This window comes from Chinchilla lanigera, unplaced genomic scaffold (assembly GCF_000276665.1).
Source record: "Chinchilla lanigera isolate Chin_1 unplaced genomic scaffold, ChiLan1.0 scaffold00002, whole genome shotgun sequence".
In the NCBI taxonomy this organism is placed as follows: domain Eukaryota; kingdom Metazoa; phylum Chordata; class Mammalia; order Rodentia; family Chinchillidae; genus Chinchilla; species Chinchilla lanigera.
This window is the reverse complement of record NW_004955403.1, coordinates 39396955-39423965: the sequence shown is the minus strand read 5'-3', so window position 1 is coordinate 39423965 and position 27011 is coordinate 39396955. Positions and strand designations below refer to the sequence as shown.

The 27011-nt window shown below is 34.3% G+C and overlaps 1 protein-coding gene across 1 annotated transcript in view; it reads left to right on the top strand.

The window, feature by feature from the left end:
* Nucleotides 1–27011, top strand: part of Tll1 (tolloid-like 1) — a gene marked incomplete at its 5' end in the record, with an annotated part of 192178 nt that overhangs the window by 67673 nt on the left and 97494 nt on the right. The window contains 1 exon segment of the mRNA XM_005373585.2: nt 24707–24817. Within this exon segment, the coding sequence (XP_005373642.1) occupies nt 24707–24817 (111 nt within the window).

Sequence of the window (27011 nt, the reverse complement as noted above, 5' to 3'; positions counted from 1 at the left end):
TTTTAAGGTTCACTATTGAAGACAAAGGTTATGTAATAAACCTGGTAGTTTCTTCTCATGGCGATTTTTCTACTAGTTTATGTTTGCTATTGTTATATTTGCTTTCTGTGTCAGGGTAAGTGGGGAAAATTATATGGTCTTTATGGTTGGAGAAGGTTAAATTTAGATTCCATACTTTTAAAGTTTTTACAATAAGGATTGTAATACCTGGTATGGTGGCACACACCTGTAATCCCAGCACCCGGGAGGCTGAGGCAGGAGAGCTATTGTGAGTTTGAGACCAGCCTGGGCTACAAAGTGAGCTCAAGGCCAACCTGAACTACAGGGCGACAAAAAGACAAGACAAAACAAAACAAAACAAAAAACAAACCCAAATATAGTAAGGATTGTAATAATAAATTATCAGAAAAAGATAAAGGAAAGAAACATGATATCATTGGATGACTGGGAAGATCTCAAATGTCTATTAGCAGCTGTGAGGAGTAAGAATGAAAACTCAGTAGAGGAGCTATGCTATTTAGCCCAAGCACAAGAGAATGTGTCTCCATGGTGATAGCTTGCAGCAGTACTGGCTTACAGATTCAAGGCAGCTATTCTTGTTTTCAGGAGGAACCTAATATAGTCCAAAAATGTGCTTGGGGAGAAACAGAGGAAGAGAAGAAATGGAGATACCAATTGTTGGAGCATGTTATTAAAAGATCAGTAATTATTAAAAGAAGATGCATTAAACTGTATGTTTCCCATATTTGTGTTGTCATTATCTCTACTGAGAATCTTCCATTTACCATATTCTCTTTTTTGGGGGCATACTGAGTCCCAATAAAATGTTTGGGTACTGAGTCCCAATAAGATGTTTACCATTTTGTGGGGAGACATACCTTAAGTATGTACACTGAAATGAATTGAGTGCAATAAAAGAAAGACAGAAAAAAATTATAGTTAAATATTTGGGCTCTAGAATGAGACTGTCTGGGTTTGCTGGCTGAAAGAGATCCTTCCAATCTTCCAATGATATTATGTGTTTCTTTCCTTTCCTTGAATTATCTTTCCTTGATAATACATTATTCTAAATACTCACTGTAAAAATCTTAATGTTCTGGAATCTAAATTTGACCTTCCCCCCAACTGTGAAGACAATAGCAGTCTAATTTCATCCACTTATCCAGACAAAAAGCAAATATAAGACATGACAAACAAACTAGCAGAAAGATCATAAAAGGAACTCCATTTCGTCATTACTTTTTCAAAACTGGGGAAAAAGCTAACCTACTAGTAGAAAACTTTGTTGCAAGTTGTACATGGTAAGTTCATTTTTATTTATTTTATTTTAAAATTTAGATTAAAATTTATTATGGTAAAAGACATATTGCCATTAATTCCCCTCAAAATACTCCCCTCAAAATACTCCTAAGTCAGCTATGAGGATAATCATAAATAAAATGTTACGAAAGGAACACTGTGATATACAGGCTGTAGGACACCAAAACTTCAAAACCTGTGAGGTGTGTGACAAAAATCTAGCTTTTAGTCTCCACCTTGATGCTTATTTCTGTGAGTCACTAAATTTCTCTTAATTTTAGTCTCCTCATATGTTGTAATTCTTACCTCCAGTGTTTATGGCATGGACATTAAAAAGACTTTCTAAAACAGAGAATAATACATAAATAAATGTGTCTACATTAATAAGCTTTGCATAATTTTGGCATTTATAGTTGGAAATGATATTGATTATTTGGTTATGCTCAAATTATTTAGATTTTAAAAATTTTATATTTACTCTCTTCTTGATTTTTTAACCATCTATTAGAATAATTGAAATGTGAATATAGATGTATCATGTGTTTCTTTGTAGAAATGTTTGTATATTTTTGATGAGATTATATTTACTTAAAGAGAAACCTTACATATTGAAATTATTTACAAAAGATTTCATCAATATTCGGAAGTTACATTTAGAGGTTCGCTAATGTTTTGGAGCAGAGCTTTGAACTCAAATATTTAACACAAATCTCTGCCTCAAAACTCTGTGGAACTGGGTGCTTTGTTTCTTGGAACTTCTTCCAGACCTTTATTGATCTTTTTTTTGGTATAATATTTTTAATAAGCTTACTTGTCAGTTTTACTAACCCACACTGTATTAAATCTGAGAACTAGAAAAGGGCTGAGCAAAGTCTTGGGGGTAATTACTGATAGTACAGCAAAGACCCAGCTAGTCATTGGAAGAGATGGTGACCTTAGTGTAACATGCATACGGATTTCCGCAGTTACCTGAAATTTGTGTTCCTATTGTGCAGTATTGGTCACTGAGAAAGAATGCTAACTTTTCACTGTCCACCCTGCACACATGTGCTGTATTCTATTTTACCATATTATCACATTCTAGATGTGACATAGTCACTTCACTGGAATATTAAGAGGCATCTCAGTGTTTACAGTGGATAAGAGGAGAATAACAGCAAAGCCTGTGGCCCTGAAACTGTGGAAAGGCAGACAAGACTTATGCAAAGGACAAACTCAGACTTTGAGAAGTGTGGGTCCCTTCACTTTAGGGCCTAAAGAAGTCACCCAGCAGCATAGCTAAAATGTAAATGTAGGCATTTTATCTTTTATCAGAATATGTTCCAATAGATTGGGAGTTAGAATCAGGTATTAGTATATTTTCTAATTCCTTAAATAGTACCAATGCCTGTGATCCAATTTTCATGCCTGGTACTCTGAGAAGTAGTATCAAGTTAAAGGGTGACATTTCATTGATGATTTGCAGTGATGTTAGAACATTCCAGAAAGATAGATCTGGTGGTGTTTTGGGCTATAGACCAGGAGGAAAGCTTCTAATTAGTTCAGCTAGAAGGTGATGAGAGCCTGTGAGGCACACTGCCAGGAACTTGGGAAGAGACAGAAAGTTAAGTAGGGGTGTGGAGAGCGCAGAGTCAACAGAATTCGATGATTCACCCTAACTATGGAATAGAGAAGAGGAATAGATCAATGACAAAAATAACGTACTAAGATCTCTCTGGAAAGTAAATATGTCTCAGAGGGAACAAGTAAAATTTATGTTGTATTATCATTTTTCTGGTTGTAATTAAGTTGGTTATTTAAGGTTGATTTGGGAGTTAATTTAACAGAATGATAGAATGCCTGGGTTTGAATTCCATACCTTTCTAATTGAGACAAGTTTCTTTACCTTGTTGGGCTTCAGTTATCTTATCTTTACGAAGGGTGGACCAACCTCCCTGAGCCCATGGAACACCTTCTGCATCTCCTCCGTAAACTGTAAACGTCAGGGAGATGGTCTCTTTTCAGGTTTTACTTTTCTTTGATCTCAGAATGCTATTTGTAGAAAAAGAATTTTAATTTATTTTTCCATGTAGTTTCCATAGTATAGAATTTCTAAATAGGAAGCATAGATTTAACTTTCTGAGGTTGTTTTGATTGTTTTTGGAGAAATTTGCATTAGTAACTGTCATATGGTATATTTATGATTACTTGTAGGGGTAAATAAACTGCTTGTAGGCCAAGAGCATTTCGACATGCACATATTCTGTACTCGGTTTGAATTTGTAATTCACTTTCCTGATTGCTAATGCATCAATTCTCCACATAGGAACACAGACCAAGAAGCAATTGATGAAAAAAACACTTATTTCTTTTTTTCTATTCTAAAGGGAAAAGTCATGAGTTTCAGGTTCACTACTTTTTTGCCAAAAATGTACACCTGATATATAAATATTCAAAATAAATATGGAGAAACTGGTTTTCTCCCAAAGAAAAATATAAGTCAACCACTTTCATGGTCTGACAGGGAAAGATGGTGAGCTTTGTCTTGTTGGTTTCTTGTGAGGGAAAGAAATTTCATTCACCGTGCTTCCTATCAAAATGTTGTCTCAGTTCATGAGGTCAGAACTATTACAGAAGTTCATCTTCTAACTTAAAAGCTAGAGTTACTACCTAGATGTGATTGTAGCTATAGTTACAATGACCTACAAAAGGAACTGTGGTACCTGGGGTCAAAAAATGCTTCTTGTGATTTGTGAAGCTACTTTCATTACTACCTGAGAGGTGAATAGAAAGCATATAAATGTGTATGTGTTATGCCTCGCAGAATCTGGAAATGTTTTGAACTTGGCAAAGGAAAATTGTACATTGACATATCTTGTGTTTAGCAGAATTCAAAACATATTTTGAAAGTGCTTTCCCCCTTAATTTTAGACTTCTGGATATTTCAAGTAATATTATTGTTTTCTTATTCATGTCCAGTATTTTATAAGAGATTTCTGATAACTATGGACCTTTTCTGGTGAACCTAAAATCTTGCTCTGCCAAAGTTAAACTGTATTCTAGTCCACAAAGCCCAAGTTCAATTTAAAAGTTTTAATTTGTTCGTTGATGGTTTGCCAGATATGTTAAGCCACTCCAAGTATGCCTGCATTTAATTAGACCAAAATATTTAATTAGTCTGTCTTATCATTAGTATGCAGTTTTACTTTAAGTGTTACAGTGCACATTCACTTAGAGTTCCTGACTCTATATACTCGGTGTCAAGAGTATTTTTATGTTTTATTTGGTGGAACTGGAATGCATAACATTGTTAGTACTCCTGTGCACACACTTTTTAAAAAATGTTGCATACACTTACACATGTTGTGAAGTCGACAATTCTTGCTCTAAAGTAAGTTCTGAAGAAATGACGGGGAAGAATTTCTCCTTCTGTAAATGAAAACGTGATAGCAGAGTGCCATAAATTAGTTTTTGTAGTTATTATTACCTTAAGAATGACTGCATGAATTTCTCAGGGATTTTTTTCTTTCTCCCTAAAGACATACTTGATGTCATGACAATAATACAATATAATGTCAGAATTTTGATCACTGTACTTGAATGGATTTTTTCATATTGAAATGTAAAATATTAAGTGATCTGTTGAATAATTTTTTTCTATTATATTATCACTAGGACACATTTTTATCATATTAGCTTCATAAGAAGTTGTTATTCCAGTGTTACTGTGTTGTGGTATATGTATAATTTCATAACATCTATAGTTTCTATACACATTTTTTTATCCTATGCCATTATAAGAGAATTCACTAATATTAAATATGCAGATAAGGATTCTGAATGCTTTATTACTTTGACAGCAGTAAAGAGTAGGCTTTTAATGAATGTTCTGAGACCATAGGAAAAAATCATTTTCTATATAAAAATCAATTTTTAAAGTTTTACCTGTTCATACTTAAGCAGATAATATTTATCTTTATTCTCTATTTTTGTGCTTAGGAATGCTTTAATTAATTAATTTTTTTTTGGTACTGGGAATCGAACTCACGACCTTGCACTTGTCAGACAGGCACTGTGCCGCTGAGCTAAATCCCCAGCAGAAATGCTTTAATTTAGAAGTAGCATAATTTTAAAATATTGTAAACATTACTCTTCCTTAAGGAACTTTCCTTTCTTTGATTTCTAACTATGCTGAAGAAGGAATACAAGCACTCACACTCACAGTGCTTTTCAAAGTGATCCAATGGGAATCTCCTACAAAGCTTAACTGAAATATGACCAAATATAATACACTTAACCAGGAAATTCTTCGAGATACTTAAAAGTATATTTAAACTACAGTAGAGAACATTGTTTTCCATACTCAGTATTTACTCTTTCCTGGCAAATGAATGCTAGAGAAGGAGGTTGTATTTAAGTATTTTCCTCCCAGGGGAAATATGAGAATACTATCATTTAAAATACACATTTTAATAACCATGTATGACTGGACTCTAAGAATATTTACCTTTAATTTTTCTAGCTATCCAGTTTCCCTGTTCTAGGATATACTCTTAAGAATGTAACTAATACATCATTGAAATGATAATTATCCTATTTGGAAGAATACATAGTATAAATAAAATAGATTTAGTTCAGTGGTGATGTAATACCTATCATGCACTTTGGGAATTGGAATTCATGGGGTCTTTTATTTTCCAAGGTCATACCCTATCTATTGGCAGAATTAAACTCCCCTTGGCTAGTATAGGTAGGCTTACATAGCGGTGTCAACCACGTCACATTCCTGAGGGGGTCACGCCCTTTTATACTGTGCCATTCTTAGTTCAGAGCTGCAGCATTTATAATTAAAATTGGCTAAGAGAGTACTGTGCTGTGCCCTAGGGGATTACCAGAAGTCAAGTTTGTTCTTTCACTGCTAACACCCACCTCCACTGTTCACATTAAATCATCCTGTTAGGATGGTGACTCCTGCTTGTTTTTGGAACAAAGGGGCCTAAAGTGTGCAGGCAGCAGCCATATCTTAAAATTCTACTTCATCCTTGCCATATTTTCTAGTAGAAAAGCTCTTCTTTTGGGAAGAGAGCAGGATGTTTTACCAGGAATCAAGCTCAGGACCTTATGCTTGCTAAGCAAGGTACTGTGCTGCTGAGCTATATCCTCAGCTGGGAGCAGGATCTTTGAATGCTGAGTCTTGAGAAGTAGAGGATGACTCCAATGAGCCCCTCGGAGTGACAACTCTCCCTCTTGGATTTTTATTGCTATAGTAACACACTCTGCCTTTAAGATATTATTAAACTTTTAGATGTTTTCTTCATACCCCTATATACATCTCTTGTTATGTCTTCTAGCATGAAATAGCTTGTCTTATCTCTTCTTTAGAGAGGCTTGCCACTTGGAATTCACTTCATGTGTAGGTGTCAAGAAAATATTTGGATTTAAAAACAGCTGTGATATTTGTTGGTTGTCTGCTTTGAGTTTTTAAAAATGGGTTATGGTGAAAGAAACATTCTTGTTCAGTTTTTCACATCCTGTGCATCAACTATCAAAACAGGTGCTTTATATTTGATATCTTGACTTGTGCGGGAGGTGTGTCTTAAAATTTAAGAGGTCTCCTTTTTGTAATAGATCTTGTGAGCTACAAAACCTATGTGGAAGTCGTTCCAGCTATGTATGTAAATCTTGCTTATAAATTAGTGATTTGGGAAATGATCATTTTGTGGGTCAAAACTTAGTGGGCAGACAGTGGGTCAAATCTGAACCAAGACTTACTTCCTGTGTGGTGTGCTCCAATACTAGCCCCAGGAAAGCTCTGTGGATTTGATATGTCATTGTCAACAACGCTCTTTCCAACAGTTCTCAAAATATCAGTGTATGGTTATCCAAAGGTACAGCTCTAGACCTCTTTGCAGAAAGACTGAAGAATCATTATTATGCATTCTCTTCATTATGTTATAGGGCCATTCATCCTGTATATCTACCTGGTCCTTCCTTTTGCATATGGGATCCAGGTCTTAAAGTTTGCTCAGCTCCAGAAGTTTATTGAAGTATTTTGGGGAAGTTCAGGAGTAACTGCCTTCAAATGTCAGGTCATTCAACCTTCATTTTTTATTATACATATTACACAATACTCTTTATTTTGTTCTTCAGATATTGCATTCTATTAACTGTACCACAACTACATGAAGGTGATGTTCTTACATGTGACTATAATCTTACATTGTATTATGGTAATTGCCAGTACCTGCTTTATGATAGTTAAATTTCACCTTATGACCTCTCTCTATTTTTTAAGGATTTTATCATTTCATTTTTACTGTAACATTACATTGAATTATCAGTCTGGAACTATTTTTTTTTTTTTTGGTTCCAGTAACTGAACCAGGACCTCATAGTTGCCAGACAGGCACGGCATCAGTCTGGAACATTGACTATGAACTTTTCAGTGGCATTGGTTCTTATTTCACTAATATGTTCCTTACATCATTAGTAATTGGTACATCTTCAGGACTATCTGTTACAGATTATATCTAGATGACCCCGAAAGCCTCCAGTGCCCACAAGTGGGACTTTTCAGAGGTGGCTGTATCTATGGTGTATGGTACTAGAATTGAGAGTATGTGATAACTAAATGGATTTAGCATAGTTCTGGGTGTGTATAATGCAAGCCATGCCCTGGGTGGGGATGGCACCAATCAATAGACTTATAGTCTGGAGGAAATATAAAGGGAGAGAGGGAAGGTAGGTTTGCTGCTGCTGCTGCTTGCTGCTTGCTGCCTCCTTCCTGCCCTGCAATGGACTTTTTCTACTCTTCTGTTCCCCTCTGAAATGCCATCTTGCCTTGGAGTCAGCTGACTGGATTAAAACCTCTACAAACTAAAAGAAACCAAACCAAACCAAAACAAAACAAAAAAACCTCTACAAACTGTGAGCTGAAATAAACTTTTCCTCCTTTAACTTGTGGGTTTTGGGTAGTTTGTCTTAGCAATGAGAAAGTAACTGAGATATATTTCTGGGTAATGCAATCATCTGTTTTGTTTTCTGGCTGATATATATGTGTGTGCTTCCTTTACTGAACTTTTTAATTTTTTTTTTTTGGAATCAGGACTCGAATGCATGACCTCAGGCTTGCCAGGCAAGCACTTAAGCTGCTGAGCTATATCCCTGGCCCTTCACTGAGCCTTTTAATTTGTAGAAGAATTCAAGTATTTTCTCTTCAAGTATCTCTCTCTTACTTAACATAGGTTAGTGCTGCATTGTTTCCTCCTGGAAATGGCCTCACAGCATGTTGGCATCATCATATTGTGTCATTTAAAGGGTGTCTCATTCTGTATCCTGGGACTGCGAGACAAAATGAAGAAACTCCCTTATGCAGCTGCGTGGTTCACCCGTATAACTAAGTTCCTGAATATTTTGGGGTTCTTGCAGGTGTCAGGTGGCTAGGTTCTGAGAATTTATTTGGAAAGAGTCCCTTGCCTCCTTTTCTAAAACCACTTTGGCCAAGGTATGTTGTAAATTAACTGTAGTTATTGTTTTAGTGCCCAGGGAAGTAAGGATAGGTCTTGAGTGGTACAAGTTATCTCTCAGGGAAGAATCCACTGCTTTATCTTTAGAAAGGGGATAAATACTAGTCCTTCAGAGAATGGTATATGCTCCTTAAGATGCAGAAGTTCAGGGAAATCTGGAGGTCAAGATTTTTAGGTGCATTCCATTCACCTATCTCTTCATTCTATGTGTTAGGATTCCATTATTTCCCAAGTAGGACTGGGCCTTGCTGTAACTGACCCACTGAGATTGAAAGGTTAGCTTTTCTCTAGTGTCTGTAAACTTTAAGAGCAAGTACTGGTCCTCATCTTTAGTTTCTGTGTCTTTTGGCTGTAGGAGATAGAAACATTTTTATATGCTACTGAGAAAGCTCTCTGGCTTTCACTAAAATATTACTGATTAATTGCTGTTGCTCTTTTATTAACATTCAACATGCATTAAGCGAGTTTAGCAGTAGTTGCCTAATTTACTGTCTTTAGAGTTATTAGATTCCCCCTACATTGCACAAATGCCTGATATATAACAGCACTATTCCTTTTTTATAGTCTGCCATCACTATAGGAGAATGATTTACACTATCCTATAGGCCACAGATTATGTGTGTTCCATTTATAGCTCCTGATGGGGTTTGCACTGCTAGCCCTAAATCTCCAAGGCCAAAATCTTATAATGCCTACTTGACTGTATCAACTGATACAGGCTGGGTTGCTCAGTAAGTAGAGTTTTTATGATGGAGATTAGTACGCAGGAGTTTATCAGGAAGAGTTCTTGGGGTCACCACTTATGAATGGGAAGGAGAGGAAACAAGATTAAAAAGAAGAAAATTCTAGGTTAAAATATAGTCTCAGTGAGGATCTCAGACGAATTCAGAGCTCTGATGCTAGCGTGATCCACTAGAAATGTTCCGTTTTAGATAGAGGGAACTATGGCCTTTCTCCGCCCCCCCGGTACTGGGAATTGAACTCACAACCTCGCGCTTGCCAGGCACGTGCTGTGCTGCTGAGCTGCTAAAACCCCAGCCCTCAACTATTTCCTTCTATACCCTGTTTGACTATTCACTGAGTGTTCACTACCTACAGGAAGTGATTTTGCCTATAGATGAGGGCGTATTCAGCCAAGAGAGGTGACAGTTGAAATCTTTCAGCCAACAACCTTCCTAGCATCTGGGAATAAATTCTTCAGTCATAAGACTGGATATGGACACACCATCAATGCGTTCTCTAAAAAATGTCACGGAAAAGATGGTAGTAATGGTGCTCTTCTCCTAGCCATCTCCATATTTATAGGGACATCAGAGACAGGGAATAAAAGTACCTACCGTTCTCAGGCATAGGCAAACAATTTCTAACAGCTAAAAAGAATACCTCATTCTCATACAAATTTTCTATAAATATTTTTCAAAAACTGGACAATGACATTAAGAAGAAAATATTACAGGTCAAGTTCCTTTATAAATTTAAATTAAAACCCAAAATAAGAGCATAAGGATATTCTTTGACCTGGTGATTTTCTGCCAAAATTCTTTAGGTAAAATCATAGTCAGTAGGAAAATATTAGAAACCTTTTCTGAAAGTTAGAAGACAAATATTCCTGCTATCACTGCTTATATTCAATACTAAGGTTTTAGGAATTAAGTAAAACAAAACAGAAAAGAAGTTCACACACTCATACTCATACACACTGGAGCTAGAATGTATGGAAACAGCACTTGACTGCTTTCAGAGGATAAAATTTTCTTCACAAGAAAAGCAAGAGATCTATTTGGGCCAATGGAAATGTTGAATGTATCGACAAATACAAGATCAAAACATACCAGTGCTTATATATAAATAACACTTAGAATATGTAATTTAAAGTGATTGGTATATAATGTAACAACAACATTTGAAAATTTATATAGAAATAAATTCAACAAGGCATATATAAGATCTTTATGGAGAAAATGTTTTTCCATGTTGTAAAGAAGATGTAAATAAGTATAAAGAAAATTAAATATTATCATGAGTAGAATAACTATCTTTTAAATGGCAGTAGTTCTGATATTCATTTAAAGTTTCAGTACAATTCTAATCAAGATCCTAACAAGATTTTTCTTGTATCTTGACTGCTTCTCAAATTATTTACTGAAAAAACTCTGAAACACAATTAGAGGAATAAGGGTCTAATTCCATTAAAAATAGAATCCTGATGTTTGTTATTCTTAAAGGCTAATATACCAATGTAACAGAGTTGAAGTCTTAGATATATAGCGTATGTTATAGATTGGATCTAAAATGTCTCCCAAAAGCCCATACACTAGATGATTGGTCACTAATCTCTGGCACTATTGGGAGGTAACAGAATGAGGAGGTGGGGCATAGTGGGAGGAATTTAAGTCATTGGGAACATACTCTTGAAGGTGATATGGAACCTCAACTCTCTCTCTCTCTCTCTCTCTCTCTCCCTCTGTCTTTCTTAACTGCCATGAGGTGAGTAACCTCCTCTGGCATAAGCTTCTGCCACAATGTAATCAGTCAGCATGAACTCAGATCAATAGGGCCACAAACCATGGACTGAAACCTCTGAAACTGAAATGAAATAACCTTTTCCTTTTTAAAAAAAGTTATCTCAGGTATTTCTTCACAGTGATAATTACAAAAAGCTAACATAATATGTATATGATAAAATATGATATTACAGATATTTGGAAAAATAGACATTCTTTGCATGACGCTAGAAAGGTTTTCAATGTAGAAAACTTTATTCTTATTACAAAATAAAAAATAGCTCAATGTGGTCTAAAATCATACATGTGAAAGAGTTTTAGAATTTTAGTAGATATGAAAAACTTTTATGATCATAGAAAAAGATGTATTACTTCAATTTGACTCAAAAGCATGCAATATAAGGGAAATGGTTGCAAAATTTATTAGGTGGCAATTAAATATATTTATTTAAATTGAATATACTAAAACATTCTAACCAGTATAAACCAAGTTTACATTAAGGAGAGCTAGTACAATGAGAGTAAATTAGCATCCAGAGTATATAAGAAACACCTCAAATCCAGTACTGTATAAGACAAACCACCTAAGGAAAGCCATCTCAAAGAGTGGGTGCAGGATATTCACAAAAGAGGAAGAATTCTAAAATCACATATACTAATACTCAGCCTTTCCAGTTGCCAGGCAACCTACTGTTTATAACTGATCCCTCTTTGTATGTATATTTTCAGAAGAAATGAATTCATTTCCTAACGTCCTCCCCTGGTACCCAATTGTATTTTAAGTATTATTGTGAGCATGGATTATTAAACATATTTAATATTGGATTTCAATTCCATCAGTTATTGTCTTTACTGGTAAGTAGATTATTGCAGTTTAGGCCAGTGAGAGCTTATTCAATTTCTGATGAATCCTTTGAATTGAACACAATTCAATTTGTGTTTTGATGAAAACACAACATTTTGATCTGTGGTAGCCTTATTGTTTTATTATATTGCATCCTAGGATCTTTTTACTCATTTTCTGTGTCAGTCCTGGAATTAATTACAATTTTTTACAAAGGACTCTGATTTGCCTACTTGGAAGTTGTTGGGTCTTAATTATGTTTATCATCATTGTGCTGGCCATTCATTCTTTCTAATTTTCTTATTAATTAGCACTAAGAACTATACGCATATGTAATTTTTAGCTTAAATTAGTCATAAATTTATATTGATAACTGCACTTTAATTTTGGAATTTAAAACTTTTACTTAATCTCTCTTATATGCAACCTTATTGAAAATCTGGGTTTTCATAATTAATACAATTTCTCTTTATACTTTATCTCATGATACACCCAAAATATGATGATTGGAAGTTTATGTTTTAAAGTTTCTTGCTTTTAGATTTTATCTCAGTGAAGGTATAGGCAAGTTATTGTTTTATCAGCATTTTGTCAAATATCTTAGAATAATCCTGCTTTGTGGGGCCATGCTACCAAATATATGCATAGATTAGTTGTTTCCTTTGCGTTAAATTATAAATTCGATTTTGCAGAACCCTCTGCCTTGTAGAGCTATGGATATTAGACTGGCCAGTTCCACTTTCCAATGAGTTTTCCTCAACTATTTTTAACATTCTCTTGTTCACACACACATCATAAACCTAGTTGCCATCTTTCTGTGGTGCCTGACTCATGCTGATAGTATGTGGTTTTTGTAGTGTGGAATCAAAACTGTTTAAAAATGGCTATTATCTGTTTGTATTTGGGAGTTTTGAGGAATACTTTATAATCTAGTTATATGCTAGATATTTTGTATGGGTCTTGGATTTTTCTTGGTTGTTTTGTGTCTTTATGGCAGTATTACAAAATATTCTATTATACTGCTATTTATACTACCATTACTACTCTATATTTGAAGTCAAGACTCATCTAACCAAAAGTTTATATATGGATACCATATAATATAACTGAATGAACTCCTGGATATATTTTCTAAATAAAATTTTGCACTATATATGGCACTTACTATGGAATTGTTTGCATTAAGGAAAATTTTAATGCTATATACATTTCTATAACAAGGAGAGATGCAAATAAGAACATTCATATAAAATAATAACTTAGAAGTTAAAAACTACAACTGTTTATCATAAATAAACTACAGTTATTTATCATAAATAAACATTATAATCTTTAATATTGGACAAAGTAAAGAAGTTATAAAAACCAGAGTTTGAGATTTGTTTATAATTTTAAATCATGGAGAAAAAAGAAATACAATACTTCTTTGCATATTCATTCCTAGTGATGCTAGGAAAAAATAGGGTCATAGGAGTTAGAAGGGGTCATATACCATGTAAGCACAGTTCTAATAATTACAGATCTGAGGCAAACTTTGTAAAATGTTCAGGTTATTGCAAAGCTAGATGGTGAGTGTACTTTTCTGTGTAGTTGAAATAGATCATGATTTCTAAATGGAGAAGAAGGACAAGTCCGGTAGATTAAAAATTTAACAAGAAAAATAAAATAATATATCAATCAGAAAGGATTTATTTTACACATTAATGCCAAGAAAAAAGATAATCCCAAAGACAAATGTTGAAAGTGCTATAAAAACTCAACCCATGGAAGAGGGTATTCTGCCCAGAGATGCAATGGAATAGTGCCATCTAACATGGAAATAATATGAGTAAACTTGTTCTGTTTTGATTCTACTCTCAATAGTTACTCTTACTAGAATATTTTTTTCTTCACATGTATAATTTATATTGAGAAAGTTGAGAGCATAATTCCTGATTGTTAAATTCCCTTCACAATTGTCTCTTATTATTAACTGGTATTTTGATTTATATGGTAGTAATGTCTTATGAGATTTCTCAGGGATGGGTGAATAACTTGTAAGTTATTCTTTTATATTTATTTGTACTTCCAAGCGATGGATTCTGGGACATGAAAAGGTGGACTTTCTCATTCTGCCAGTCTGAAGACAAACCTTAATTCAAGCAGCCCTTAGAAGCATTTATTACTTTTTAGGCTCCTTATTATTTTGTGGCATATTCTTGAATTTAATTAGTGGTATCTGGTGAAGCAGTAAATCAATGGTTATTATAGCCACAATATTGAGAAAAAAAACCAATCCTTATATATAACATATCCCAATTATACCAGTGGACTGCCATTCAGAGATGTTCAAGATTATGTGCAATTAATGGCAAAGGTCCAGATTTATAGAATCAAAAGCCCTGTTTTTGTTAGTTTGGGGGATATTGTGAAAGGTGAAACAATATAATACAGGACACATATTTTATAAGATCATTCATAACAGTCACCCAAAGAACGATATACAAAAGAGTGCAGGAAATCTGTCCACACACTATGGAGCAAGAATCCAGCTGAGGTCCTAGATCCCATGATAATGTCCTGCATGAGTCCAGCTGAAGACCTAGAGCTCATAACAATGCCTCCCACGAGTCCGCCTGGAGACCCAGAGCCCATAACAATATCTCATGCAGGCCTGTTTCAAGAATCTGCAGTGGGAAGGCCCAAAGGTCAGTGGTGGAATCTAGAAAGTCTGTGCCAGCGGGGTAAAGGATCTGTGGAAGGATCTGCACTGGAGCCAGAAAGCGATGCTCAGAAGAACCAGAGCTCCTCTGAAAGGTACCACAGCCATCCTCAGCAACAGTGAGGTCCCGAGCTCCTCTGATGATCAAGATAGCAGAGTTCCCATCAGGGAAGCCAACTCAGCAAGCTTCTCCAGGAAGCTGGAATGCACCATCTTCCCCTCTGGAGCCAGGAAGCAATGCTCAAGTGAGGATCAGAGCTCTCCCAAAGTGAGCCAAAGCCATTCTCAGTGCCAATGAGGTCCTGAGCTCTTTGGAGGATGTCAAGCCAAGTTCATCAGGAAAGCCAGCATGACGAGCTCCTCCCAAACAACCAACAGCTCCTTACAGCTTCTACAAGCTCCTGAAGCCCCTCTCAGCTCCCAACAGCCTTTTTAGTTCCCAAAAGCCTCTTTTCTGCTTCTCCAAGTCTGCCTCTTATGCTGCTGGCAACAGTCCCGAGGTGGGCCTCCCACACCCAGCACCATGCTCACTCATTTCAGCTGGGGGTTATAAGTTGACCACCAGTTGTCAATCCAGTACACTGTCCATTTTTATTATTCCTTGTGATGATTCAAAGTACCTTCAAGTATCTGATCCTACTACAATTTTCTGAATGATGCAAGTCTAAGAATTCAATTCAAATTTGGCTTTTAGTGGTTGTAATAGAGCCTCTAGATGTATTAGACTAAGTCCCAAAGAAAGGATTTTGTTTTATTTTATTTTTGAATTCCCAGTACTTAGCACGGTTCAGTAGATGATAACAAAACAGCCTCAGAATATTTGAAAATAATAATAATGGACTTAAAACATTTTAAATACATTACTCCTCTTGGTTGGCTTGCCTATTTATGAATTCTTAAAGATATTGCTCATTTTATAAGCCCTTCAGAATTACTGATTAATTAATTTTTCTATTAAAATGAATTCTACAAATGACCCTTTTGCAAAAATTTAGGCCTGATTATTAAAACACTGTTTTTCTAAAAACTTTGCAAATAAAAGAGTAACTAATATAATTATCTGAAACTCAAACATTTACAGAAGCAAATGGTACTTGCCTTTATTACCCATAGTTATTTTCCTTGCATCTGGTTTTACTAAAAAGGTGGTTAGCTTTCAGTTAACCATGTGTATTTCCATGGATTATGGCATTCATTTCCTTAGAGATAGTTATTGTTGAAATATTTTGAGTAACATATTTCTAGAAAAATAAAATACAGATCTGTAGGATTTTCTGTTTTGTTTTCAAAAGATTGCAGAAGGATTTTCTTAACAGGTTATACTGTGAATAATTTAAGAGGAAAATTACAGTTCTATCTTGAATCCAAATTTAAGGAGCTGATAAGCTTTGAGTTAAATATATATGTTTAACATTAATGTGTAATGCTGCAGGGAGATTAGAGGGCTAGATGCACCAAACTGGAAATTGATAGCTAGTAGCTAAAATTTATCACTCCAGTTCTAAATGTTTAAATTTGAAGGGCACTTTCAACACTATGATTCCTGGCATTTTTGAGGATTTTATTTATTTACTCTGTATGTGTACCTTTGGATTTCATCAGCCATTTTTATTTTCTTTTATTATCTCAAATAAGGCTTAAAGTAATACTAACAGATTACTTAACAACTTTGAAATCACACCCAGAACAGGCAGTCCTAGTGGTTGCTGCTCCACCAGAGTGTAATTTATGATACAGTCTGTTTTTCTTTAGCAAATATTTCTTGTGTATACTGCTTCTATTCCCCACCAAAGTATATTATCTCCACAGGTTGACGCAGGTAACATGATTGTTTCTGCAAATATGAAAAGGAAGTAACTACTGATTCTTTAAGTTCCCGTATGAAACTTTGCTGTGGTGAAGATGCACCACCAGCATGACTTTAAGCAGAAATTTCAACAGAAAATGCTTCCCAGTCTGAGTCTTAGAGCTCTAAGAAATAACCTGCCTTTCATGCTCACCAGCTCCACCTTGTCAAGTACAGGGTGGGCATTGGGAGGAGATAGGGAAAATGGGAGTGATATATGTATTAGTTCCTTTTTGAATGGTGGGGCGAAATAGACAACTTAAAAGAGCAATTTTGGTTCTAAATCAGAAACATCATGGGGGATGCACAGAGTAGAAGAAAAGTTCTTATTCACAGGGCCCAGGGGATGAGCCAGAAGGAGGTGCTGTAGCCCCCAAGGTCCTGCCCTGTGTCCCACTCCACTAGGTCCCACTTCCTACATTTCCATTAAAGCCCAGTAATTCCCTCAAGTTCCAACTGCTTCAGTGAATTCATCCACAGAGGGTCAGTCACCTTCTACAGCTCTGAGCACATGAGATTTTGGGGGCCATTTTAGATCTAGGAAGCACCACACATTTAATAGAAGTGTAAGTTACTGCACATTTAAAGTAAATCTTTAAAAACATTGAAAATAATATTGGGAGGAATGTTTCATAGCTCTTTCATTTTTTTTTCTTATTTAATCTGCTCATTCGAGAATCAAAGCCTACAAAAGAACAGTAGAAATCTGTATGTGGAATCAAGTTTTCAGTATCAACGAGTTTTTGAATTTCAGATAGTACTTCACTTGTTTGGTGGCTGCACGTTGTGGCATATTAATCAAAGAAAATCCTGCAGCCTTTGACTCATGCCCAAAGGAAATCTTTTACAGGGTAATAACCAGAAAGGTTGGAAGATAATCTCTCCTTTAACTTATCATAAAATTGGGCTACGTGAAAATGAGAAAAAATGGGAATAAAGATTCTTCTGTTTTTCTGAAGATATGACCAGCCAGTTGGTAAAGCAAAGCTAAAAAACAGAAAAATAGTAAATTTGCATAGACAATCTCACTTCCAAGAAGACACCAGGATCTACTCAGAGAGTTAGTGTCAATATTTAGAAAATAAACAAATTTAATTAAAAAAGAAGTATCAGGGTTGACTTTTACGCTGGCCACAATGTAAACAATTACGGACCTGAGGGAGAAAAAAGGAAGTGTTGGTTCTGTCCTTACAAGCTGTATGATGTGGGAAATATAAGTAAAGCAAATTTTGCTAGTGGTTGGTTATATATTCAATATTTGAGCAGTGCAATAATTGCATTTTTAAAAAATCCTGTGAACTACAATAATTTATTTTCTTAAAGCTTATAAGAGAAAATGTTAGCCCATACACACAAAAAAGTTCCAGCATTTATTTTTATGTTTCTTAATCAAAGTACTTTTGGGTCAGTGTTTTCTCTTTTGAAACAAAGAGTTCCAAATGAATATTTGTGGTATGGGTGATATTTTAAAAATTTCCTGAGAAATCCTATCCACAGGCATTGTGGGCTATAAATGCAGATTGATATGGTGTTTCAATGGATCTTTTGTTATGGGAAAAAATTTTGTATTTTGACTTAAAAAGAAAAATGTTTATTTGAAAATGTAACATTTAATCATATCCATAATGGAAAATGATGTTAAAACAGAAAAGGGAAATTTGAAAAATACATCTTGCTTCTTGTTTTCTGTGTTCAGACTAGTTGAGTCAATCTAAATTGATCTTGAAACTAATGTATCATGGAAAATGACTTTATCGTCAAGGTCTATATTTTGGAAGAATAATCCTTGCTAACAGATATATATATTATGTAAATATTTATATAAACAGGCATATATGTAAAATATATGTATATTTAAAATATATATATTTTATATATGTTAAATTTCATATTTAACATCTAATTTTATATTGTGATTATGTTTTACCTCTTGATTTAACAAAGAACTAAGGTAGTTCATTTAACGAGGGAATAAGTTCTGTGTTATTTGAAGTAACTTCTAAATCTGGAATGTCCTTAGTTTCTTTTTTTTCTTTCTTTTTTTTAAATAAGCAATGATTCAACCAGAACTAAATTTTTTTTGGACCCACCACCCTTCAAAGCCTCTGTCCCTGATAGAGAAGGGCATGCATTTTTTTAGAGTGGCCAAGCAAAGGTTATGTTCCTTGATGCACCCTTCAATCCAGTTTATGAAGGAAAGAAGAGGGCTGGGGATATGGCTCAGTGGCACAAGCTCCTGCCTGGCAAGTGCAAAGTCCTGAGTTCGATTCCCAGTACAAAGAAAAAAAGAAGGAAGGAATTTAACATCAGTCGTAGTGTTTATTACACACATAGTTTTAAAATTATAGATTAGATGTTTTTGTTGAGTATATGTGGTGGTGTGTAGTAAGTGGAACTGCAGATTTTTGAAAAATCTACAGAATATTTTAAATAAGAGATTGCATAGATGCTGTCTTATGAACAACTAAAATAATTGGATTGCAAATTCTTTCCACTTTATTATAAGCACTTTAAGAAAAGCACATATTACATAACAAATTATTATCCCTGAGTGCTTATGAGCATATATAAAATATATTTTATTTAGGTTTTACTGTAGCAAGAGTTTTTAAACTTTTGGATAATTGTTTCTCTAATTGGAATTTATATTAATTTTCATGTGTGTCATTTTGGGGGAAAAATTTATGCTGTAAAAATAACAAGCCAACAGGAAATTCTTTTCTCTTTGTTTTCTCATATAGCATTGCTTTTGAAATGCATTTATTAGAACTTAATGCTCAATCTTACACTTCCTGGAGAATTTGTTTAGTGGTTATCAGTCATATGAAAATAGCTGATTTTTGAGTCTTCATTGATGCCCTTCTCAGGAAATTTTTATTAGGTTTCATTGTGAGTCAAAGCAGTCTGTTAGACCTTCACATGACATCATTTTTCCTTCCTAAATCCAATGTCAATAAAAGCTAAAAGTTTAAATATCACATGGAAAAAGTGTAATGAGCAAGTGCTCTTGGCTATCCTTGAATCTTTGAGCTCTCTCTCCAGGTCCCATAAATATCAAAATAACTAGTTCCAGTCTATTTCTCCTGAGACTATAGATGTGGTATTTACAGAAAAAGAGATGTATTTCCCATAGTCATTCTTTGAAATGGGTAAATAGCTAGTGTTTTGGTTTTAAGGCAAATTTACTAAATATATGGCACACTTAGCTTCACTTTTCTTGCACAACTTATATACCAATCCATGATATATTTCCATGCACATTTTAAAAAAAATTCCTAAAAATATATACTCAAGAGTTACTTATTTTTACACTCTGGCACTGAGGATTTAAGGTGTCATTGCAAGGTAAGGTGAGTATCAATAACAATGTACTGTATACTTCCAAAGGCTAGAATAAAGGATTTTTAAAAACAGGACCACAAAAGTGCCTCCTTATTTTAACAGACTTGTGCTGTAGCACAGTGTTTAATACACAGGAGGAAGTGTTCCCAGACTAAAATCCTGAGAAGTGGCTGGGGAGTGCTGCTTATATAGCTCTAGTAGGATTTTGAAAATTTCCATCATCAAGAAGTGATAAATGCTTTGGTAGAGAGATACATTTAATCTAATTTGAATATTACACAGTGTAGCTATACATTCAAATGTCATCCCACTATATGCAAAAATTTCCATGTATCTGTTCATATTAATTTATTAAAAAAGAAATAACATTTTTTCCTCTTCAAAAAAAGAAATAACGATGACTAACACATGCTACCTGTTGTAATTACTAGTTTGAAAATCAGACTAAAGGATCAGATGGTTGAAAATGTAATTACAAAATCCCACGTGATGGCTGATCATTGACAGAAGCACCCTAGGACAGAGAAGCAGATGAGAGACCTAACAAGGTCCAGTGGGAAGAGGGGCTTTCTGGGAAGGCTTTCTGTAGGTAATTCCTGTGGAGAGTCTTCTCTTTTGTATCATATTATGCTCTTAGGCATTTTAGTGTTGTCAGGTATTATAGTGCTAATTAAAGTGAATATATTCATTTTCTAGGGAGTATTTAATTTGTACATATTTTCCCCTAAGTGGACTGATAGACTTTGCTTTAGGCAAAGGATAGTTTTTACTCTGTGGGATCTCTTTTAATTAGAGAATAGTTCCACAGAAAAATATATGGTATCAGTGTTTTAATAACCCATGTATTTGGATGTTTTGCATACAGTTTTTCAGAAATCACAAACTTGACACCTTTTTATAATTAATCCTTGGATCCCAGTCTCAGAACTAAAAAGCCAAAGGTCACTGTTTTTATTTTTATTTTTAAGAGAGTAGTAAATGAGAAAAGAACAATAGCAACATACCAACATTACAAACATAAATGAAACAAAGCAAGAACATTAAAAGTGATACAGGGTTTCAAGACAAAATGATAGGAATTAACAGTGGTTGTTATATTACATATTGTTGTCTTCAACTGCATTGCTCAGATTACCAGATGTAAGAATGGAAGGTTGTTCAAACCATTAAAGAGAATGTAACAATAATTTTTACATAAAACATTAGAGATAAGATCACTATTGAATGGGGAAGTAGTTGACAGAGGTATACTTAAAAGATAAGGAGTAGGGAATCATAACTGTAGACCACTTCTCCTTACCATATATTATTTTATAAAGTGCATTACTCTGTGTACCACAGCGAAAGCTTACTATCTTTCTAGGTCTTTGATTCTTTGGAAATTTTTGTAGTTCATTGAAGGGAAATGACTGTTAGGAGAAAAACAAAACCTGTGGTTTTCTATGTAGTTTGAAAATTGTTCTTCCTGACATTTCATTTTGGGCTGTTGGTTACCTCCACCCTCCCTCCTTTTTGACCATTGGAATCCAAGCAGAATTCCAAATAGATAATGAATATTCTAGTTGCACTTGAGTATTTCCTTAGGATCGTCGTCTATGAACCCGTTTCCCATATTCTTTTTAGTTCTGACCTCAAAAATTTCAAATCACCATGTGAATGAGCCAAGAAGTGACAATTTATACTTTTTAATTTTTTTCTGTCTAATTTTGTGGGGTTTTAATAAAAAGTAAATAGAAAATACTAGAGAAAATGAAAAACAAAAAAATGCAAAGCAGAATGGTGAATTTCATATATCTCTTTGAAACTATACATAAAATATACTTTAGATTACAATGTAAATTGTAAGTACACATTGTGATGCCCCAGCTTGCTATTCCACTGTGTAAGTGAAGTATTTTAGCATACAGAAATAGGATGCTTAGATTTGAGTAGAGACGAAGTAAGGAAACCGTCGTGTGCGTGAATATGAAGAAAGACCTTATGCATTTTAAACTCCTGTATATAGTATGCTGAAATTCTAAAGTGTCTTTTTTCGGTTGGTCATATCAAGATGTAAAGATGTACATGGTGTATAGTTCACTGAATCTGCACACAAATGAGTTAGCATCAACATTACCTATTGCTTACTTTCAAAAGAGTGCTTGGTTTTCCTCTGAAGCAATTTATGATGTATTCAGAACTGCCAAGCTCTTCCAAAGTTATTGGATTAGAAAAACTAAAGATAAATAAAGTGAGTTAATGTCCTCCAAAACTGTCTTGTCTCCTTTTTAAGTATCATCTGGCCTCTTGCCTTTTTTTTTCTCTCCAGAAGTAATGTTTTTGCTTCTATGAAGTGACTTATCCTTGGACTGCTGATCTGTGTTTCATATAATCCATCAGGGCATGAATCCTGCAGCTTGCGCAAAGTCATTACAAGAGCATAAAAATCTAAAACACATTTGAGTTCTATTTTATGGGTACTCCATTTAATATGGAAAATGTAGTACTGACAAACGCACACTTTGATTGGTTGGGTGTCTCAGTTTCCAGTCCATCAGCCGACTTAGTCGAGTGGAAGCTTATTTTTTTTGTTTTGTTTGTTTTTTTGCGGTACTGAGAGTCGAACTCATGACCTCGTGCTTGCCAGGCAGGCACTGTGCCACTGAGCTAAATCCTCAGCCCCTGGAAGCTTATTCTTGCAGAAAAAAAAAAAATGAATGCTCATACACAAGAGGGCAATGATAATTATTTGTAGCAACTGGGAGTTTATTAAAAATGTAAGGATCTGAAGTTCCTCTCCAGATGGGTAAATCAGAATTTTCATTTTCAGCAGATTCGCTGTGACTCTTTGCAAAGAAAAGTTAGATAAGTACTGGTTTAGTGTCTGTTTGCTACTGCCCTTCAGCATTAAGAGGAAAGAGCCAGGTTGAGAATCTGTGCTGATCAGTGCCCACAATTATTGGCAGAGAAATACACTCAACAGCAGTTTTATGTAACTCACAAACTTAGATTTACCTTAGAGTCTTGAAAGAAGTAGACGTTATTTTAATGAAACCAATAATCCCTATATTACAACTGTAAAATTTTAAATTCTGATTGGTCATCTCTTTCCTAGGTTCTCTGGCTTTAGGGTCACTGGAGCATTTGTGTTTTTATGTATTTTTTTTTCCTGCATGTGTATGAAGTTGAATTCAATTTTAGAATGTGGACTTCAGCTTTAGATATCAACACTAACCTCTTAGATAGTGCTATAAATGCCTTTTACAGACTCTTTACAGTGGTGTTCCCATGACAGTGAAAGATAATAAACATTTCTTTACACATTAGACTGGCATCCCACAGGCAAGAGGAAAGACTGTTGGTAGAAGGAAAAATGATAGTGACTGAAGAGAGGATTCAAATTTTAAGAAAGCCTTTTCCATATGTTAAACAGATAACCAACCTCAAATTGAATTTTGTTTTCTTGTTTCTAGATCAACATAGAAATCTAAACCCTAAACATAGAAATCTAAGTCATGTGTCAGATTTGGGTGAGAAAATAAAACCAGTGAATTAAAACATTTCATAGCTTTGATGACTGGTTTCACTCTCATGCTAGCTAATGTTATTAACTGTTTTTGGTCATGCTAAAATTTGAAAGCACAGTAACATGGTAATTTTAAGAATGTAGATTTTTGTTACTTCCTAAATTTTGAAAGTGGTTCCTCCTTTTCCCCTTTGGTTTTAGAGAAGAAATTTTGAAGTTAATATCCTAACGTTTCTAGCCAGTTGTCAAATTTTACTGTGTCATAATCAATTTATTCTCTCAAGTTTGCTGTGTTTCCTGAAGTCACTGTATTTTGACATCTGAGAGTTCTAAAAACCCAGCTGGTTTAATTTAGGCTCAAATAAACGAGACCATTTCATTGTTACGTGAATGTTATTTCTGAACTTAACAGAGAAGTTCACATTCTCCTTATAAATGAGCTTTCCAATATTCCATATTGGGTTGTAGAGTTTTATTTATTCAGTAGCATAAAGCACTAGATAAAGTCAGAGTGCTTTCTAGATTGTAAGGTAATGATGAAAATATGAACCAGATCTTTTTTGTCATAAACACTCAGAGCTCTGGAACTAATTGTTGTCCAAATGCATGTTGACTTAAATGTTGTCTTGGTAGTTATTTACCCATTTTGTATTGGCTCAGGGCAATATAGACTTTGGAGAAGTGCATTATAAATGTATTAAAGTAATTAATGAACTGCTATAATGGCAAAATATTCTTTTGTCTTGATTATACCTTAGTTTACAAAATTATCACAGCCCTTGGTTTACTTGCAACTTCTTTCCCCAGCTAGCGATGACTTGTGACTGGTCACTAGCATCCACAGGGTGGATAGACACTCTTCTCAGATTTTCACATATTTGCCAATAAGCTCGTGATTGCCAATGTCTCTTTCATTAGAGCACCCCAACCATGTCAATCACTGAGCATCTCATTCAAGGAAACAAATACTGATGCTATGAAGGTAAAGACAGAACATAACCAAAAACAACAGGGATCATGCGTCTCTCACAGGTGGCTTTTATTTATACTGTAACAAGTCCAATGCATCCAGTTACTTCAGCAACGTTTTTCTAATTAGCTTTGTGTGCATTCATTTTAATGTGAAATATTTTACATTTAAATTCACCTTTCTTTTTTAGCTGTATTTTGGGGTGACATTGCCTTAGATGATGAAGACTTAAATATCTTTCAAATAGATAGGACAATTGACCTGACCCAGAACCCCTTTGGACAACTTGGACATACCACAGGTATGACTCCTTATTTGGGTAAATCTGTGTTCATTCTGGAGAAAATGTACTCTTGAAATAGTAGAAATGCTCTGTGTCATTTTTAATGTCCCATTGGTTAACCTTGTTTTCTTGCACAGACATGTGCATATTTAGAAATTTAGGTTTATTCATAGTATTTTATTATTTTATTTAACAAACACATTATAGGGTTTACTGTATTCCTGGCATGGCTTTGCTTTGAAGATATTAACTGTTTGAATCCTCACAACAAACTTATGAGGGTCAGCACTAAGAAGGCTGTTATTTACAAGTGAGACCAAAGTTTAAAGGTTGTATGGCTTTCTTATTGTCACATAATCAGGAAGTGGCCAAGTCAGAAACACAGTTCAGTTCTAAGAAAGGCCCCCTTCCAAACTCTTTAGTGTTATACTAAATTGCCTCCTACTTAGATATGCAGTTGCAAAGTGTAAATTACTCATAGAGAAACCAATGAAAATTTGTTTAGGAACATGCAGATATCATGTGAAAGCCCAGAAGACAATTTCAACTTTAGTTGTTTTGAACAGGTTTGAAATACAGCTATATGAGAAGTGAAATAATTAAAAAATGATTTCAGTCCCTATTTAAAAATTGGTTTTACAAACATTTTAAAATTATGTTTTGTATTTTTATTTCATATTATAATTTGGAAAAAAAATGTGACACTAAAAGGATAAAATTTCATTTTATAGTTGTAGCTAGTTGTAGTTATTTCAGGTAATGTCTTTTGATTTCATTACCTTCCCCTCTTTACCATTTTTATTTTCGTCTTCTATTCCATAGAAAATAAAATACGTAGTTTCCTTCTTGTATCTAACAGACAGTTGAATAACAGATTTAAGACTTTTCACAGTGAGTTAATACATTTTTGTTCAATTTTCTTGCCTTGCAACTTTTCTATTTCAGCCAATTTCTAGCGTATGGAAAAGTTGATAGGGTAGTGGCAGAGACATAAGTGTGGAACACTCCTTGGATTTAGTGCTTTGTACCAATTTGCTCTGTGTGTGCCCATATACACATCAGTATATATGGAACAGTTTGAAGTTGATTGCAGACAATATGTATAAACAAATAATATTAGAACACTTTATTATTAAGTAGTCTAGTATGTACTCTTTAAGAATAAGGACATTGCCCTATGTTGTCAAAATATTATCACATCTAAGACAATTATTTCAAACAAAGAGTATGTAAGACAAAATTTAAGTTTAATTTAAAATAATAAAAATACTATGTAAACATAGCATGCTTTGTTTTTTGCTACATATATAGTGATAGTTTCTTTTCTGAAACACCCTAAGATAGTGAAAAATCTTGCTTTGCAGTAGAATCATAGTATGTTCCTGTAGAACGTATTTATTGGCAGATTCTTCAATTGCTGTATCTCTCTTAACACTGCCATAAAATTTATTCTGGACAGAGGAACAATGATACTGCTCAGCAAAATCCTTGTTTCATTGTAAGTTAGATTTTCTGTCAAAATTTTCCTTTGCTTTAAGCTTTCTTCAGGTCATTCAACTTCCCCATTATTTGAAGTCGTTAATTATCTGTGACTTAAACATTTCTAATTTTTTTTTCAGCACTACAGTTTGAACCCAGGGTTTTTGCTCTGAGACATGTTTCTCAACATTTTTATCTTAAGACAGGATTTCACGAAGTGCCTAAGTTGCCCAGACCGGCCTGGAACTCGTTTGAACTTCAGGCTCCCATAGTGCTAGATTAGAAGCGTGTGGCACTATGCCTAGTTGTTATTTGTTATTTAACTTAAAATTAAGCTCCGTGATAGTACCTCTGGAAAACATAACATTATTTTAGATACATAGAATAAAAGAGATTATATATAATGTTAAAAAGATTTATTCTAAATGTATAAATGAAAGGCACACATATCTTAAACTTCAATAGTCACTTGCACTATCCAGGTCAATTTCAAACAATGTAAAGATATATTTTATTTTTTCTTACTCTTTTTTCTTTTTAATTTATTTGTACTGTATTAAGTAATATTTTTTAATTTAAAGTGTACTTTTTCCATAAATATTTATTTAATTTGTACACATTCAGTGTTTTAGAGCAGGTCAAAAATAAGCTTTTTTCTTTTTTTGCTGCTTTAGTGAGCTACCTATGTAGAGGTTTATTTCAATTGATATGAAAATCATTCAAAACTTGCTAA